The sequence below is a fragment of the Seriola dumerili genome, unplaced genomic scaffold (assembly GCF_002260705.1).
Source record: "Seriola dumerili isolate Sdu_G_001 unplaced genomic scaffold, Sdu_1.0 BDQW01000262.1, whole genome shotgun sequence".
Lineage (NCBI taxonomy): Eukaryota > Metazoa > Chordata > Actinopteri > Carangiformes > Carangidae > Seriola > Seriola dumerili.
The window spans coordinates 27,810-45,955 of NW_019174517.1; the positions used below are offsets into that span (position 1 = coordinate 27,810).

General features: G+C 42.9%; 1 protein-coding gene across 1 annotated transcript; it reads right to left on the bottom strand.

Moving 5' to 3' along the window:
- Nucleotides 1–3,494: 3,494 nt before the first annotated feature.
- LOC111230353 (neuronal pentraxin-2-like) lies at nucleotides 3,495–13,062 on the bottom strand. The gene is made up of 5 exons (XM_022757053.1): nucleotides 11,974–13,062; nucleotides 6,836–7,118; nucleotides 6,115–6,356; nucleotides 4,592–4,771; nucleotides 3,495–3,986 (listed from the first exon to the last, which is right to left on the bottom strand). Exons 1-5 carry the CDS (start codon nucleotides 12,685–12,687, stop codon nucleotides 3,756–3,758), a joined length of 1,650 nt encoding a protein of 549 aa, XP_022612774.1. The 5' UTR covers nucleotides 12,688–13,062; the 3' UTR covers nucleotides 3,495–3,755.
- Between the last annotated feature and the right edge of the window lie 5,084 nt (nucleotides 13,063–18,146).

The window sequence follows — 18,146 nt, forward strand, 5'->3', positions numbered from 1 at the left end:
AAATTGTGACTTTAAAGGAATATTTAAAAATATTGGAAAATATTCTTATTCACTTTCTTGCTGGGAGTTATAGGTTGATACCATTCTCATATCTGTCCAGTAAGTATAATATTCTGACTAGCAGTTAGCAGCAGTTACAAATAGCAAGCACAATAAATGCACCTAATGCTGAGAGTGAAGACTGTTTACTGTAGCTCATGTGGAGAATATTGTTTGTTCTGTGGACTGTGTCCCTCATGTGTTTTCATGGCACTGTAGACAGCATATAGTACAGTATGGACTCCATTTAAGGCTTTTCATTGAACCTCAGGTCCTGAACTCTTTGAAACGTGCTGCACAAACACAAAAACATCTAGATGAGTAGCTGAGTCACAGCAGATGACTCACTGCGTCTCCCAAATCCTAAATTTCCTCATAACTTATATATGCACCGGCTGCACCTCGAGGGAGAAGGATCCAGGCTTTTCTCCTTGAACCTTCTCCTTTAATTTCCTCGGGAGGAGAATGAACAGAGGAGTCACAGCGCTAAGAAAAATGCTTTGTTTCTGTCATTGAGAAATAACAGTTTTTCATGTCGAGTCTGGAGAGCACTCTTCCTGCAGGAGGATTTTCTCTCTCACAGCGGTTTTGGTTACTGCTGCACTTCAATGACAAGTGTGTGTGTGTGTGTGTGTGTGTGTGTGTGTGTGTGTGTGTGTGAGTGTGTTTGTGAATAAAAGAGCAGCTGACAGAGGCTCTTATAGACTTAAATCATTGCAGTTTCTTTTCTGAAGCTATTGGCTGAAAGACACTACAAGAAGAAGCACATTCTTTACATCTGAAAATTAGGACTTTAATAAAGATTTGAGGTTTGTACACGACACATTCAGAACAATACAACACCGTACAAGACATGGACATACAGTATTTATACAAACGACAACATGAAAACAGACTGATACCAATGCATACAGTGGAAAAAAAAAACAAACAGTTGGCATTTAAAAAAAGACAAACAGTGCAGATAGAGTTAAAAAGCTTAGTTTTCAGTTTCAATAATCATAAACATAATAATGCCACATCACTATCAAAAAGCCCCAAAAAAAGCTCTGACATGAGCTGAGCAGACACCAGGCATAATATTAATAATAAGACGGCAGACTGAGAGGCATCATCAAAGACACTGTTAGGCACAGCAAGATGATTTTGACCTGATTTAGCATCGGTTTGGCGGCACTGCACAGAAGTTTCTCGTCCTGCGTTGGTGTTTTTTCAAATGTTTTGTCAAACCTCTTAAATCTCAAAAACTCACCGTGGAACTCACAGAGGAGCTCATGCTTAATTAGTTCAAAAATATCTCGTAGTGTGAATTTTTCATCAGCATAATACATTTGATGATTTGTTAACATGGGTACAAACACCCTGACAGGCACTTTCCACTAAGGATCATTTTGATGTGAGGGAGTAGCCAGTGTTCTAGAAGTTTTTGAAATGAACAATCTGTATTTAACACCGTGTCTCGTACGACCGTTGAGATCAGCCGTCCAAAGGTTCTCGCGGTACAAACGTGGTCTTAGGTGGATTTTTCAGAAACACACGGGATGCGAGACGAGACGCGTTACAAACGTACAGTAACAACTCATGCATGGAATGTAGGAAGGTTGGAAGAGCTGGAGGTTGCAGGTTGTTCATTTATCACATTACTGAGTGGTTGCATGTATAAAAACTGCAAAGAGAAAACAGTCGATATTTAAGAATGTTAAAATTACTATGAGTGCATTATGAAAATTTGAAAGTAATATAAGTATATGTGAGTTTTGAAGGTTGCATTCAAGACCATCAATTTAAAAAAACTAAGTGAACAACAAGATTAAGCCAAAGGGTTTTTTGATTACACCACATAGTTTGACCTTGATTTTCTAAATGTGTACAGAATGACATAAATGGGGCAAAAGCTTGACAAGAAGTGTGCAGATGCGTCCAAAGAAAAAAAGAGGAGTATTCTGCTAATGATGGTGCTTTCCTTAGGGAATAAGATGTCTTGATTTAGATTTGTTCAGTTCACTCGTTTAGGGAACAAAAAGAGACCCTCAGGCCTTCGTGGATAAACACAAAGACGAGCCACAGAGGCGTGGATTCAGGAGGCACTCTCCTCTTTCGTGAAACTTGTGAGAAACATATTGCAGTGGCAAGACATTACAAGTATATGAATACATCATGCAGAGGTGAAAGCGATGTAGCATCGCTCCTAACAAGGGCCTGATCCTTCTATCTTTCCCCGTGTCCTCCCTCTTTCCTTTCTCTTTCATCATCTACTGCTTAATATTCCCTCCGCAGCATTTTTCATCACCTTACCTTGACTCCCAACTCTAAAGCTGTCATAGGCTTAATTAACTCCTGTCTCACCCTGCTCCACTCATGGAGGGGTTTCAGATGGCTTAACACAACTTCTGGTAGTCATAGTGGAGGTTAACAGCTCTCAGGCGACAACAGCTGGGGACAGCTCATTGGATTTATTACAACTTGGCTGTCTAAATAAAAAGAACTTTCTGCACAGTTTTGGCTGTTAAACAATGACTTCCTCAAGGATCTGATTATTTTTAAAGAAAAGTTTGTTACTATTACTTTAAAAAAGTTATGGGTATATATGATGCTACCACCGGCAGCTGGGGTAACGTAGCGTAGCATAAAGACAGGAAACGGGGGTAACCGCCTAGCTTGGCTGTATCCAACAACAAAAAAATCTGCCTATAAACATCTCTAAAGCTCACAAATGAACATGCTGTATCTCGTTTGTTTTAATCCATACAAAAACTGAAGAGTAACAACATCAATTTGCCGCTTTACAAGGGGTTATGTAACAGGCTATTTCTTGGCCTGGGACCAGAAACCTCCGGGAGTCTGTGCTGGTTGTCAGGCAACTTGTCCTGGCCAAGAATAGTTGGCACAAACTCTGCATAAAATGGCAAACTGTCATTTTTAATCTTTGGTTTTTGTACAGGTTTGACGAACGAGACATAACAAATTAACTAACGAGCTTTAAGGAGCTAGTCAGCAAGGGCGGCCATTTCCCTCCGTCTTCAGTCTTTACTCTGGGCTACTGTACAGATGTGAGAGTGATATTCCTCTTCTCATTTAACTCTCTGCTAGAAAGTCAATTAGCGTATTTCCCAAAATGTTGAATTATTCCTTTTAAGGTTTAGATACTGGCAGCTTCTTAGCTACGTAGCTAATCATACATGTTAGGGTTAGCTAAGCTTCACTGTGTTATTGCTAACAAATTTGCTCACTGGTTTAGCTAGCAGTCGGTTCAGTTGTTCGCTATGTAGACTGGTGTTAATGTTTACATTACTTTACGTAATTACACTGCTAGCTGGTTTGCTAACGAAGCATAGAGAGCAGGAGGTAGGACCAACATAAGTGAAGGTAGCCTGAATCTGGAGACAAATCTACTTTACCAGAATGTCCTTTGTTTAACTCATTAAGTACACGTAGCTTAAAATGTGACCTATACCTTTACAACTGCTAAATTTATGAGGAATCCCTTTTTTTTTTTTGGATCGGATGTGGTTGCTAGAAATTCGGTGAAGTAACTGCAAAGCTTCTACTGTGCCACATTTACATAGTTGTCAGCCCCTTCCATGTAGAGTTGATCCGAGCGCAGCAGTGCTAATAATGGGCAGATGTTATCCTACCTTCTTGACATGGCTACAACTTCCCTCCCTCATCCCCGCCCTTCTTTCACCTCCCCCTTCCTCAAAGCCTTTCGCCGTCGGTCACTGAGAGCTCCTGCTGTGTTTACTGCACGGCTCCCCCGGGTGCTTGGTGGCTCCACCGAAAACCTCGACTCCGTTCTCCGTCCACGGGGCCACGCTGCCCTGGGTTACTTTGCCGCAGCGAGCCAAGCTGGCCACCTGGCTAGAGGACAGGACCCGGTCCCAAAGACCCACTTGGGACAGCTCTCCAACCAAGGCCTGGGATGAATCAAACCCCCCGCCTAGGGAATCCTGGAGAGAAAGAAGTGTTGTTAGATGGATAACAGAGAGGAGGCTTGAAGTGGGAGCACGTGATTGAAGCGCAAAAACACTCCCGTGCTTTGTGCACTCGCTTCTGGGAAGATGAAGGACATGTGATAAACAGGGACCATTATGACTGCAGGACTCTGAAAACAAAGAAGCCTTATGGGAGGGGTTCTTTCAACCCGAGGGTCCCCTAGATTCTTACTCTTGTTGCTTAGGCCCATTTGTTTCATTGAACCAAGCACACACACACACACACCTCACTCACTAACCACCTGAACACTTTAGGAAAGCTAGTATCGTGCTCTAAACTAAACTGGTTTTGTAGATTTACTGTGCCTGCGTCCACTCCTTCAATGTCTCTAATGCTTTTGTTTTCTATACATTTTTTAGCTCACAGAGAAGCCGGTAAGTGAATAGAGCCACAGCTGTAGGCAGTAAACCGCCATTTGCTCGCACTGCTGTTGTCAGCAGAAGTCTGGAGGGCACACCAAATTACATTTCTTTTCGGAGTAAACGACTTTACCGCCCTCTAATCAGTCAAAACTTAATTTTTTCATTCAGTCTTTCCGCTCAGTCCTTCATGAATTCACCTGCTCCTGCCCCAGCATGAGCACTCCTCCAGGTCTGATATGATGTCCGGCTGCCAGTGAGTGGCCCTCGCCCCTCAGCTTTCCCCCCTGGTAGGCCTGCCAGGCTCCTCCCTTCTGGCTCCAGCTCACACAGATGTGCTGCCAGCTGCCTCTGGAGAGGTTCAGAGGTAACTGGGCCACCTAGGAATGGGAAAGCAAAAAGACGGCTCAGATGAAAGTAGATGTTTGCATTTTGGTGTTTTCCACTGTCACACATTTTGAATGTAAAAATACATTTGCATGATAGTGGTGCAGCTACATATTTTTGGCCACATCCACTTGAGTTTTTGAGTCTGTCAGGGTTTAGAAGTTGGTTGTTGTGTAGTATTTCTACAGTCCCAAAGACTTTCTGCTACCTCCAAGGACACACAGCTTTTCCTCCAGGCATCTATTACCATAATGACTTCATTGAATTATACGTAAAGGCACTGCACTGCACAACAGCACCCTGCAATGCTGTCAAGGTGGTACCTGAGTCATTTAAACACATGAATGAGGCCGTTTAGCTTGTCTGCTGAATTGGCTGTTTCATTTGATTTGTTGTGCTAATGGAGTGCACTTCTTCTTCTGTGATAGTCATTAAAAAAAATTGAATGGAGGCTATAATGTTTTTTATATACACTACAACGGGTGAAATAAAAAAAAAAAAGAGGGTGAACCTTGAAGAAAGCTGCAGTGAAACTCTTCTGTCGTCGTTATAATTTACCAGAAAACAAAGATATGGTTACTGCATCTGTCTCATGTCAGTGCTGCAGTGCATCCAGTCTCTGTGCCTTACAGGAACTTTATGAACAGTTAGCACTCTAAAGCTCACATAGGTTTTCATCCTGTCCTTAATGTTTTTATTTAAAATAAAAACTGGCCCCAGACTTTTGAGAGCACACAGAGTCACTGTTGGTATGAGAGAAATTCTACGTTTCTTGTGTAAGTGTGACATAAACATAAACATATTGCCATTCACTGAAGAAACAATTTGCATGTTAAAATATATATTTATTTGAATGCAAAGAGGAACTTGCCAGTGTTGTCTCTTCAAGCACACAAACAATGCACACTTTCTGCATGCTTTATATTCATCTCTTTATCTCTTTGTAATTCAAATATTAAGAAATGTACTGCCAGTGTGTCATTTGATATATTACACAATAATTGTCAATATTCAATAATTAATTCCAAATTAAAACTTTTGGCAGTATTTCCAGTGGCGATGCAGACTATGAAAAAAACATATCTCCATATTGCATACGTGGAATTTTGCATCTTGGCAACTAGAATTTAAACTGTCGTCTTGCACATTTACAGCCCGAGAGGTTTGTGCTGAGTTAATAAAACATTTTAGGAATTTAATCTGTAAATAATTTGAAATACGACCCATACCGTGATATAAATCTCCTCTGGGAAATCAGTCGTACCCGCAGCAGTGGACGGGTCGGGACAGATATACAGTACATGCTGGGTCTCTGGACATTAGACTGATACAGTACCTTGTCGTTGACGAGCAGCTCGGTGGGGGTGTGCAGGCCTTGCAGCAGCACCAGTTCGTTCGGCTGCTCGGCAACAGCGTAAGACAGAGGCGTCCCGATGCCCCCCTCCGCGGGCCGCAGCCACAGGCAGAGGGTGAAGGCCCGCAGCTTTGGGATGGAGTGTTTGACGACGGCGTACATGTAGTTTGTCCGTGTCGGGAAGGACAGCCTGTAGCCCTCTGGGAACGGATGCCCGGAGACACCTGGGGAAGGAGAAGGAAGAAGCTTGAGTGTGGAAACAAAAGAGGAAGGTGATGGAGAGAACGCAAAGAGAAGTCAGTTGCTTAATTTACAGTTATCTGGAAAAAGATCAAATGGACTTCCTGCTTTTCTCACTTCCTTCATATAAAAAACATCTGATCTGTTTTTCAAGCAGGGCATGAATTTAGTCTTTCTGATCTTTTTTTTTTCTTTTACATTAGTTAAACATAATTAATTCATCATAAAGAAACCCCACGGCTTGATCTGATTAAGATTAATACAAAAATGAAACCTCTGAGGTCGTTTTTATGGCAGATTATTTATCATCGTTAGTGACTCGAGCCGATGCAATGTGATTAATCACTTATATATATTACTTTATATATATTTTTTTTATCAGAATTTTTTGTATCTACTACATTTTTGAGATGTACCAGCACATACACACTCACATTTTTTTTCCTTTCTTTTAATACCTTACCTTCCTCCAGCCCTGAGAGTCGGTGGTGTAGTTTACTGAGGCCCTGGTCGATTTCCTGTCTGTGTTTCTCAGTTTCCAGCCTCAGGGCTTTTCTCTCTTTCTCCAGCAGCTCCACCTTCCTCTCCAGCTCCCCCTCCAAATCTTCCATCCTCCAGGGCCTGTCAGCGTCAGCTTCGTGCCCGGGACCAGCCGACCTTTCTGGGCTGACAGACATCTCGCCCTCCTCTGGCACTCCGGAGCTGCTGCCATCCGTCTGGTTGTGAGGAAACGGGCCAATGTCTGACTGCAGAGGAGGGAGAGGGTGCATGAGAACTGGTTTTTACCGTCTAAGGAAAATACTGCGAAGTACTCTCTCCGCTTGCTGTCGTGCTTTATCCACAGTTCATTATCATTATGTGCACACGTGAGACAAAATTCTCCCACACAATAATCAATAATTGATTTCTCTGAAACATTACATGGGGCCTGGGGAAACATCTAGGGGGCTGATTTAATAAGGTTTCACCATGTAATGTTTTTACTTCAAGGAATACTTCACCATTTCGGGACATTATAATCTGTGGTTTTACGGGATGTTATGTACATGAGTATTTCTTGGTTGGGCGCAGTCACAGTGAGGTTTCTTAGTCCCACACATAATCCCCCTTAAACACACTCAAACTGTTGCTTTTAACACCTTGTTTTCTGTGCGGACCTGATACAGCGTGTTGGTTTGTGAGCTGTAGAGGCGCGTAGGTGGATTTTGCTAAGCTAGCTGTTTCCAGTCTTGTTTCTTATTTACTGTACAGACACGAGAGTGATGTATTCGTCTTCTTATCTAACTCTCCGTAAGGAAGTGAATAAGTGTATTTGTATATATTTTGGACAGAGCCGCCTGTTTCCCCTGTTCCCAGTCTCTATGATGAGATAAGTGACGGCTGGCTCCAGCTTCACACTGAATGAACAGCTGTGAGGGAGGTGTTGATCTTCCGCTCTGGGCAAGGTAGCAAATCTGTTCCCACATGTCTAACTCTTACTTTAAACTTGGTGTTTTATTTTTCTTGATTTTTTATTGAATCTCAGAGTTTACTCTTCTGGATTATGTAATAGTTGATTTTTTCCATCTTTTAACATTGTGCAGGGATCTCTGTAAAGATAAATGCAATAGGTAATCTTTTGTGCCACTTTTAGGTTGGGGTTACTCTAACATATCATCACCTTTTCAAGTCGATATGGGAAACTTGCTGACAAACAGTTGCTAGGTTACACATCTAGCAGTTATGGAGCAACATTAGCATTCATTTGGGGTCATGTGTCTGGTCACCTAGTGATCCCAATATTGAGTTGTTTTAGCTCTTTCAGCTTTTCTGCTCTCCCAAATCCCGGAGGGAAATATTTGACTCTTTAGCCAAATGCTCCGCTGTGTTCACCAGCTGGTCTCTAACTGTGTCTGTCTGCTGTTTGCTACTGAGCAGGTAGTGTCCATCTGGTTTTGTAGGGCTCATTCACTCAAAACAGCTGCTTGCTGCAGCCAAAGATGATGCTGTGAGAGTGGTGACGGGGAACCAGAACAGTAAAGTTGGAGGCCGGACATGTAAACAATGAGATGAAACTCACTATGAAGCTGTGTGAAGGCCGAGAGGAGCTGCAGATTCAGGTGCTAATTCTTTCTAGATTCATCAATATGGATTATAGCCACTTTAAATTACTTGTGATGTAAAACTTCACATGGAAAATAACATATGAGTGACTGTCCAGGAGTTAAATACATGACGCTTTGGGCATGAGTCAGCTTATGTCTACAGGGAATTTTTTTTCAATTAAGTATAACACAACAAATAATTGAAAGTCAGAAAGGCTGCCAAGAGACGGAACTATTTTAGTCAACAACAAATTGCTTTGCTCCGCTGCATAATGCTTCACTAGGAAAAAAAACAAAAAAACACCCAAACCTCAAGGGAAGGGATGTGGGAAATACAGAGCAAGCATATTGTTTTACGGTACACAGTAGAATTACACAGTCCAGACCACAAGCTGAATAATGCAGAAAACACATACACATGCTTCACTCTGAACAATACATGAAAGCCACATAGTTGTGCACCATCCCTTCCTCTGGTGTGCTGTACAAGATGACACAAAGAGTAACGTCAATGCTGCTCTGTGAAAAAGTGACACAGAGATGATAACACAAAGAGGTCAGAGGTCAGGTCTTGACTTCTGTCTCAAATTAGATACATGATGGATCTACTCAGTTCATCCTTTCCAGCATGTAACCATAGAGAAAAGTAGATTTGTCTCTATCGGTAGAGAAACTTCTGTCCAGGGGTGCAGTTACATTTTGAGCCAAAAAGGAAAAATCTACTACATTACTGATAATTTGTCTTTATAATTCACATCTAGTCTGTTGTGTTGAATGTGCCCCACCTGTAGCCAACAGTGTTGTTTCATTTCATCATTTGCTGTAATAGTTTTAAAACTGGACCCCAAAATAATCTATGTTTTCACCTCATGAACTAATCTATGGTTCATCTGCTGAAGTAGCGCGTATAGCCTCAGTTCAAAAACACTCTTGTGCATCTTTGCATATGACAGGTGATCTACTCTCAAAAATATTTGACACTTCTGTCATAAAGCCTGGGGTGAAGCTCCGAGGCAGAAACTGTACAAATTACATTTCTCTCCTTCGTATAAATACATCGATGTGTACAAAACAAATCTGTGGCGGCGTACGTGTGGTTACTGTTCTGAAGTCATCAGATACAACGTGCCTACACCTCACACTAACTTGACACTCGTCTTACATCTGTGTGTCGATTGTATTCTCACGCAATTAGTTGGCGTCGTTTTGGAAATGTGATCTTGAGTTTTGATCTGATTTTGTGTATTTAAGATTTTCTGCTACAACATCACGTTGTTTTGAATGTTTATGAACGTCTGAATCAAATTTCATCTCAATCCAATTCCTTAGGGGCCAAAACCACAACTGGCAACCACATGGTGGCGCTGGAGGAAAAGTAAAATATATAAGTATAAAACAAGTATAACATTTTTTGCCAAATCATCTGGTTTGATGTTGAGACGTTTCACAGGATGAGTGAAAAGTGTAAAACAGGAAAAGTCAGTGGATCAACTCTTCCCTCTGAGAATCGATCAGTAAATTGATTTGAACAGATTTGTTTTCCACCAATGTGCAGTTACCATTTTGGTGCAATAATATAATTCAATCTGTACAAATTCACTGTAACTGTAAATGGCATGTAAACATTAACTATGTGTATACTGTTTATTATTGACAGGGTCTATTTTATTTATTTATTTTATTTTTTTTAATGTAGTAGTATTTCTAGTATTTCTGAGTCTGATCATATTAGTGATCTGGATTCATCCTCTGGGGAACATGTAGTCGTCGTATCTTCCTACCTTCCAGATCATCCTCGCGGTTGTTAAGTCGTCACTTTTGTGCGTCAGTTGTATTTTTATGTAAATACTTGGAGTGTTCTTAGAGAGTGTAATTTATGCCGCCCCCCCCCCCTCGGCCCGCCACCGCCCCAGCCACGCCGCCCTCATGTTGCACCATCACTGAAAAGTGCTGTAGTCAGTTTACGCTCATTACACCCAACAGTTCCATGGAAACAGGTCAACCTTTACGTGATCACTTGAAAGAAAATGATGATAATAATACAGACAACAATAACCCACATAGCGTAGGCTGGAGAATACTGCTCCTGGATTCACGGTTCAAACACAAGCCCGTACGAAGGATAAAGCACAATGTGGTGGATGATCACACTGGAATGGATCAGGATGAAAAAAATACTGATGCTGCAGGAAAAAAAAAAACAAAAACACGTAGCTGCTCAAACTGCTCTCAGAAAACAGACTGGACTTGGATTGAATTTTTCTGTCCTGACAAGTGAAGAGGGGGTTTGTGACTGTGGACATCCGGTGACTGGTGTTAGCTGATGATGGTTTGTACCTGAGCAAAGCACATGCAAGAAGAAAGCTGGGTGACCTGACTAGGCATTCCCAGATGAGTGCTCTTCTTATATATAAATATATATGCACAGGATCTGATGTAAACACCGCACTGTGTTACTGAAGTAGGCCACAGAAACTCGACATGGAGAGGCAGAGTGGGGGCGAGAGAAACACTATAGTTTTAAATATATCACCCTGAGACTGTGAAATCCATTCACATCTTCCTCTGCTGTGGGGAAGCGTGTGCAGAGGAGTCCTTTTGTTCCTGAGAAGTGTCAAACATGGAGATTACGTTCATGCATTCTGGAGCTTTTCATCTGACACTGGAATAAAAGACAATGACCCGTACAGACATGTCCTACATTAAACTGCCACTGAGTGAGGAGCGCTGCGCTGCGGAGAAGCACGGTTACAGTCCGTGCTTTCAACAAATATATAGCACCTCATTAATTATGGATGGTATTTCTTTAGCCAAAATTAGGTTATACATCGTTCGATTCTGGACAGATAAGAGCACGATTCATGTTACTCTGCTATATCCTCTCCTCCTCCTCCTCCTCCTGCTGCTGCTGCTGCTGCTGCCCCTCTCCCTCCCCTTATCTTTATCCTGATCTCTCCCTCCTCCTCTCCCCCTTGATTACCTGCCCCACTCTTCATCTCTCTTTTCTTTTAATTTTACATTTCAATCTGCTCACTTCATGCATCATTAAAGGCGTGAACAGGTACCTAATGTGTAAATGTTGAAGCAGGAGGAGCAGGGAGCTCTGTGGAGTTTCCCAGACTCCACTCCTGGATTGAGATTTTTAGTGAATACCCTCACTTGATGTTGTTGTTTACCGAGACAGGGAATCTAACTGCCAACATCCAATCTCTCTCACACACAGAGCCTTCGAGATAACTCACTTGTTCTCATGCAAAATTGAAAAGCCTTGCTTTCAGGAAGCACTCATGCATGCCCAGAGATCCTGAAAGGGACTGCAGAGTGAAGAAGAGACAAACCTAGTCATGAATGTCAACTCTGATCATCACTTATTGCAGCAGCTGGAGAATCTTAAAAAGGGGAGATCCTTCTTTATGCCTTCAGAGTCCCATCATGGGACCAAAGGCGGCTCCCTGGGATTAACTAACCTCTGTGTTGTGTCAGCTGGACGCAGAGGATGATCTATGTGTTCACCTACCTCCAGTTTCTCTATGCGGTCTTTGAGCTGAGTGATAGCCTGCTCCAGCTCATCCACAGCCCTGACGGTGAGCAAGTGGACACTGTCCGATGCGTACGCCGGACTGTCCCGCACCATGATCCGCTCCACATGCGTCTCCTCCGCCGCACCTTTGCCCCCCCACAGCCCCGCAGCGCTCCCGCGTCTGTCCGCGCCGCTGCTCCTGCCGTCCAGCCCCCTCTCACACTCGGATAGTTTCCCCGTCAGCTCCCTGATGGTCCTCTGGTCGTTGAGTATCTGGTCTTTTTGCTGCAGGACCGTCTGCCGGAGCTCCTCTGCGGTGGTGCGGAGGTAACCCCAGTCTTCGCCCGCGTACAGCGACGGGTCGTCCGCTTGTTGCTTAAAGTTTTTCGGGTTGCACTCCCCGGCGGGGATCGGCGTGCAGATGAGCCGGCTGACCGTCGGGTCATGCCCGGTGAGTCCAGTGACCCCATCCAGCCCGCTGAGCCCGATGTTGAAAGTGGGCGCCTCTGAATCGGGTGTTTCAGAACCATGGAGAGCGCCCAAAGACCCGGCCCTGGCTACGGAGCCCCCGGCAGCGGGGGTCTGCGCCGCCGCGTCCGGATACAGCGAGTGGTTGTCGGTTGCCGGTTGCTGTTGTGCCGCGGCAGCCTTGGAGGATCCGGTGTGGACGGCCGCGATGATGCAGATAACCGCTCCGATGAAGGCCACCATCCCGGCGGCCAAGATAATAACAATGAACTTCAGGGTGGCGGCGGGGGCGAGCGATTATTAGAAAAATCTAATAATAATAATAATAAAAAGACTCCTGATCTGTAAGAAACTAAAAGCTCCAAAACAACGAAAAAGTATCAAATTATCTTCCTGCATATAAATGGTGGAAAAACCCCCCTTCCTTCACTTTCCCCCTTTTCCACAAGAACAGACGATTAGAAAACGAGGGTTCCGCACCATAATTGAGTGATGATGGAGTCAACACAGACCATCAGGAGCAGACAGTCCGTGTTCCACCTCCTCCCCCTGTTCAGCGCGCATGTCTTCGGTATTCAGGCAAAATCCAGCCTGTTAATACTGAAGCAGAAGGAGAGAGAGAGAGAGACAGAGAGAGAGAGAGAGGACTGCTCCATTCAGTCTGATAGCACACTTTTTCTACATTTCATCTCCCTCCTGCAGCCTGCAGCGAACTTTTCCAGTGGAAGTGACTGTGATCTTTATGGTGTCTTATTGTGGACAAGAACACATCAGACTGAATATGTTGCAGCATGTGTTGAGAGGCATGCTGTAGTGTAGAGTGCAGCCTGCTCCTCTTTTCTTTTTTTTTCCTTAGCTTTGACTGAAGATGCAGCCCCCCCCCCCCAATGCATAACAAACCTCACTACAGCAGAAAATTAGTTTTTCCTCCCTTTGGCTTCATATTTTCTAGCTCAGCAACACATTACAGGCTCCCTGTGATGTGATGTGTGGATGGCCATAAGTCAGCCTCAAGGCTCCCAGTGGAGCAGCTCCACAGCAGCAGAGATGACAGAATGATTGCCCTAGTGGGCGTGAATATATGTGTGTGTGTGTGTGTGTGTGTGTGTGTGTGTGTGTGTGTGTGTGTGTGTGTGTGTGTGTGTGGTGTGTGTGTGTGTGTGTGTGTGTGTGTGTGTGTGTGTGTGTGTGTGTTGCAGAGCCTGATACAGAGCCGATGTTATTAGTGAGCTTCATTAAACCATGCTTGCCAGTAAAAATGCACGTTACTCTCAGTGTGATACAGGCACATGTAATTAAAACTGATCTATTTGATCAATTTTATTTTATTTCTATTTATTTGATCTCATTTACTTTATTGCTTTTACTTCCTCTGCACTTTTTCCTTTTTGTAAAGCAGTTTGTAACACTGACAGAAAACGGGCGACGTAAATAAAGTTTATTATTATTATAAAACTTAATTAATGAGTGTGCATGACACAGACCTAGTGACAGACAAAGGTGTGAGGGAATTATAGCTTGCATGTGTGTAACAGTGTGTGATGAGCATTGTTGTCACACAGGTAACAGGGAGGATTTAAGCTAAGACTTCTTTGAGTCGCAGGCGCTGAAAGCTCTAATTTAAGATGGGCGAGGGAGCAGGCGTGAGACATCCAACATATCTGCTGCAGAAAATAGCTGCAGCTCTCCGTCTCCACTGGAACGCCACAGAATAGTAAACCGGGGGGGGGGGCAGAGTACTCCTGAAGAGCCTGGGAAAAGTATAGATACTAAACAATCACTCCTCGTTTATACTGTAAGTTATGGTGACGCCTGAACGCCACATTTGCGTTCAGCTCACACGCTGAATGTCACTCGTGGCATTTCTGGCTGTAAATAGCTGTGTGGCACTTATTCTTCCTCAAGCGTGCCGCTGTAATGTTCCTAACGCTGGCTGCAGTGATGCTCGCAGAATTTATTTCACTGTTTAATGATGATGAAAGTCTAAACACTGTGAGTCTGTACGTAAATGTATTTGATGATTAAAGTGTTGCAGGTTTCATTTTGCTGAAGCGAATGGCTGCTCAGCGCTGCAGCGTGGTCCGTTTTCAGTCCACAGACCTTTGATAGGAGTGCATTAAAAGGCCAGTACATTCCCTCTGCTGCCCAGTTAATGATCAAAATATACTGCTGCTCTATTATGTCTATAAAAGCCTCTGTTGGAGACTCTTTGCCAGCGAGTCAATTTATCACCCAGGTCACCCCTGACCTTTATGTCAGGGGCTGTGGGGATGTTCCAGCTTTCAACTTTCCCTTTGGTGGATTTTTATTTTTTTCCTTTTGCTAGTGCAGATTTTCCTCTGGATAATCTGTGCCAGGGATTTGGTCACAGCAACTTGAAAGTGTAGAAGCATTTCCTCTCTCTCACACACACACACACCCACCCACACACACACTCACACACACTCTTTGTGAGACTAGCTCTTTGCAGGGACTGATGTGTGTGTGGACAGATATTGAATTGAGGCAGAGAGAAACATTTCTTTTCATATGACGCTCAATGAAAACCGACAATTGGTGTTGATGCAATAACTTCAGCTTCTCAGTATCATTGTTCTGTAGACATTACGGTCGTTGGGCGCCTCGTTATTCTAGCTGTTGCTCCTATTGAATAAACAATTTAAAGGTCCAGTGACAGGAGAACGTGTTTATCTGCACAACAAAGAGCTACTGAGATTCAGCAGTGCTGCAAAGTACATTTACTGAAGTACTTGTACATGAGTATTCCTGTGTTCTGCTGCTTTATACTTCTACTACACTACAGTCCAGATGTAAATACTGCATCCTTTACATTTGTACTTTCATTTAAGTAAAGATTTCCTACACAATTAGCTTGTAATGGTTTATTTTTATATTGTTACTTCTTACATTATAATGTTAGCCTAGCCTTTGGTGTAAGTAAGTTAACCCCAGAATTACTGAACCCATGTTAAAATCACACAATTAAGACAGAAGAAGAGATTAAAAGAGGAAACGAGACCAGTGTGCAAAAAGCTGTTTAAAATTCCAGTCATGTCTCCAGTTGGTTTATGGTGCCATCTAGTGTACGAGCCCCCACCCTCACCCCCACCCCTCTCTCTGCCTGAGCCTGTGATCTATTAAGGTGAATACAAATAATTTAGGAGCCAAAAGTTTCACTGAAACAAATAAAATGAAAAAAAAATACAACACATTCATGCAATATGTCTGAATATAATATGCAATATATCACGGTGCATGTGGCACGTGCACCTCTCTGACAGGAGTGCATGTGGAGTTCACTGACTCTGATGTGTCAGAGAAAGAAAAAAAGCCTCAGTCTGATAACAAGACGTCCATCAGAAGTGTTGCCGTGCACAGCAGTGTGTATTTCAGCCGGGCACCAGGACAATCTCAGGTTTTGGAGAGAAATCAATAATCTTTCCTCCACTCATCGATGGTTTTTGATCAAATATGGCAGAGCAAGTCTTCCCCCCGTCTCTCTGTGTGCATGGGTATTTTTTCTGTCATCGGTGGAAGAAGTACAAGTCTTTTCTCAGTTGAGGTTTGGCAGTAATCAATATTTCTTATACACACACCGAGGCTCGTGTGAAACTGAAAATTACTGACAAAGATCAACATACTCTTCGTTTTTTATCAGTTCCTGCAGAAAAGTTCAGTTTCTGTACAAAATGTTCTTTTTTGCCTTGTATAGTTTGTGCAAGTGACGTGACGTGACGTGATTACACTGTAAGGATTATAGGATATTTAGCACATTTTCACAAATGTTGCTGTAACCAATCAAAACTGAGGAATTTTAATGACATTACCGTATTAAAGGATTGGGATTAAGTAAATCATGGATTTCCAAATCTGCTCGATTTACAAGTGCACTCTGTGACATTTTCATATTCATGTAAGTGAATTTTATTTCTATAGCCCATAATGATGAATCACAGCACCCTCTGTCCTTATGGGAAAACTCCCCCAGTGTCTTCTTAACAGGGAAAAAGTGAGAAACATAACAAAATAACAATAGCAGAATGACAATATGGACAATTAGAGTGACGATATTGGGTAAAAACATTGTGAACACAGTTTGTATGATGAAGATGAATCCAAGAAAACTTCACACCAGCGCCTCTGAAAGACCTGGAGAGAGGACAGTGAACACAGACTCAACGACACCATTCACAAAGACACTCAAGTCACATGTTCATTTATTTTTCTTTCTGTAAATACACAGTAGATGGTTCAGCAAGTAGATGCAGGTTCTTTCCATCTCCATGTGCTTAGAGGATGTGAATGTATGTTGGTGCAGGTTATTTTCAGGTCTACATAATGGCACCACTTGTTTTATGGACAAGAAGTTGTTCGGGATAAGTTCGACGTACGGAGCAGCTCGGGTTTCTTTCTGACCCACCCAGTGTTTACGGATACTGATACCAAACAGTAAAGCCAGGGTCGTCTTTAACAGAACACAAAGACCAAATGTGTTGTCATTCTTGCGTCGATCCGTAGTGCGGATCTGCTGATCATGTACGGCGTGTGTCCTCCAGGCCGGAGTATAAATGAAAACAGCTACTAATCCGTCTGCAGTCGTCCATGTGTAACTGAAGCCTAAATCTGTTGTGATGTTCTATATTTTCCTTGTTGTGAACAAACCCCATGAAAAGACGGAAATCAATAATGAATCATTTCCACTACCTGGTGCCTGTGTGGCCAAGAGACTGTCCTGTCAAAGAATGACCCTGGAGTTTGTCTGTACAAGCAGCTTGTTATGACTCATGGTTCAGTTTCACTGTGAGGTGATTAGAACAAAAAAAGGAAGCTAGGTGACGTAGTATAAAGCGTCAAAGTCCACAAAACACAGGACTTTCACTCAGGAGGCCGCTGGTTTCTTTCTTCTTTGACCTTTTTACAACTGTGCGTTTTATTTTTACCGTGACGCCGAAGGTCCGGTACGCCTGTGTGCGGGTCGCTCCTGTGGGTCGTAGGCGACAGGCGACCCGACGTGTTGTCGGCCAAAGCTTGATGAAGCTCACAGATCTCCCCTGTTGCCCAAAAACTATTAAGGAAGAGTCACACGTGTTTCTTTACAGTACGATGAACACGGACACTGTGTTTTATCTTCTCTCAGTTCCACATACACCACCATTAATTCTAACCCTGTGTGTATTCATCCACGGCTGAAAGTAGGTCCCATTAAATACACCACACATTCTGTTGTTTTAGCAGCTATGACATAACAAAATGTGAAAAAAACAATAATAATAACATAAGACTACACTGTAAAAAAAAAAAAAAAAAAATTAAAAAAACAAACAAACCCAAAATCAAACAAAAAGTGAAGGAAAAACCAAAATATCACATTGTCATAAGTATTCAGACACTTACCACCTGTGGTAAATACAGTTGACAGGACATGTCTACACTGTACAGACAGCTGATGATGCATATTGCAGCAAAAACCAAGCAGAGAGGTGGAGGGAACTGCTGCAGAGCTCAGAGACAGGAACAGATCCAGGCTCAGATCTGGGGAAGGCTCAAAAAAAAAAACCAAACTCTACTGCTCTGAAAGTTCCCAAAAGCACAGTGAGAAGAGTCTTGGTAACAGAGGCGACCGAGAGCCTGATGGTCACTGAGCTGCAGAGATCCTGTGTGGAAACAGGAGAAACTTCCAGAAGGACAAACAGTTTTAAGAC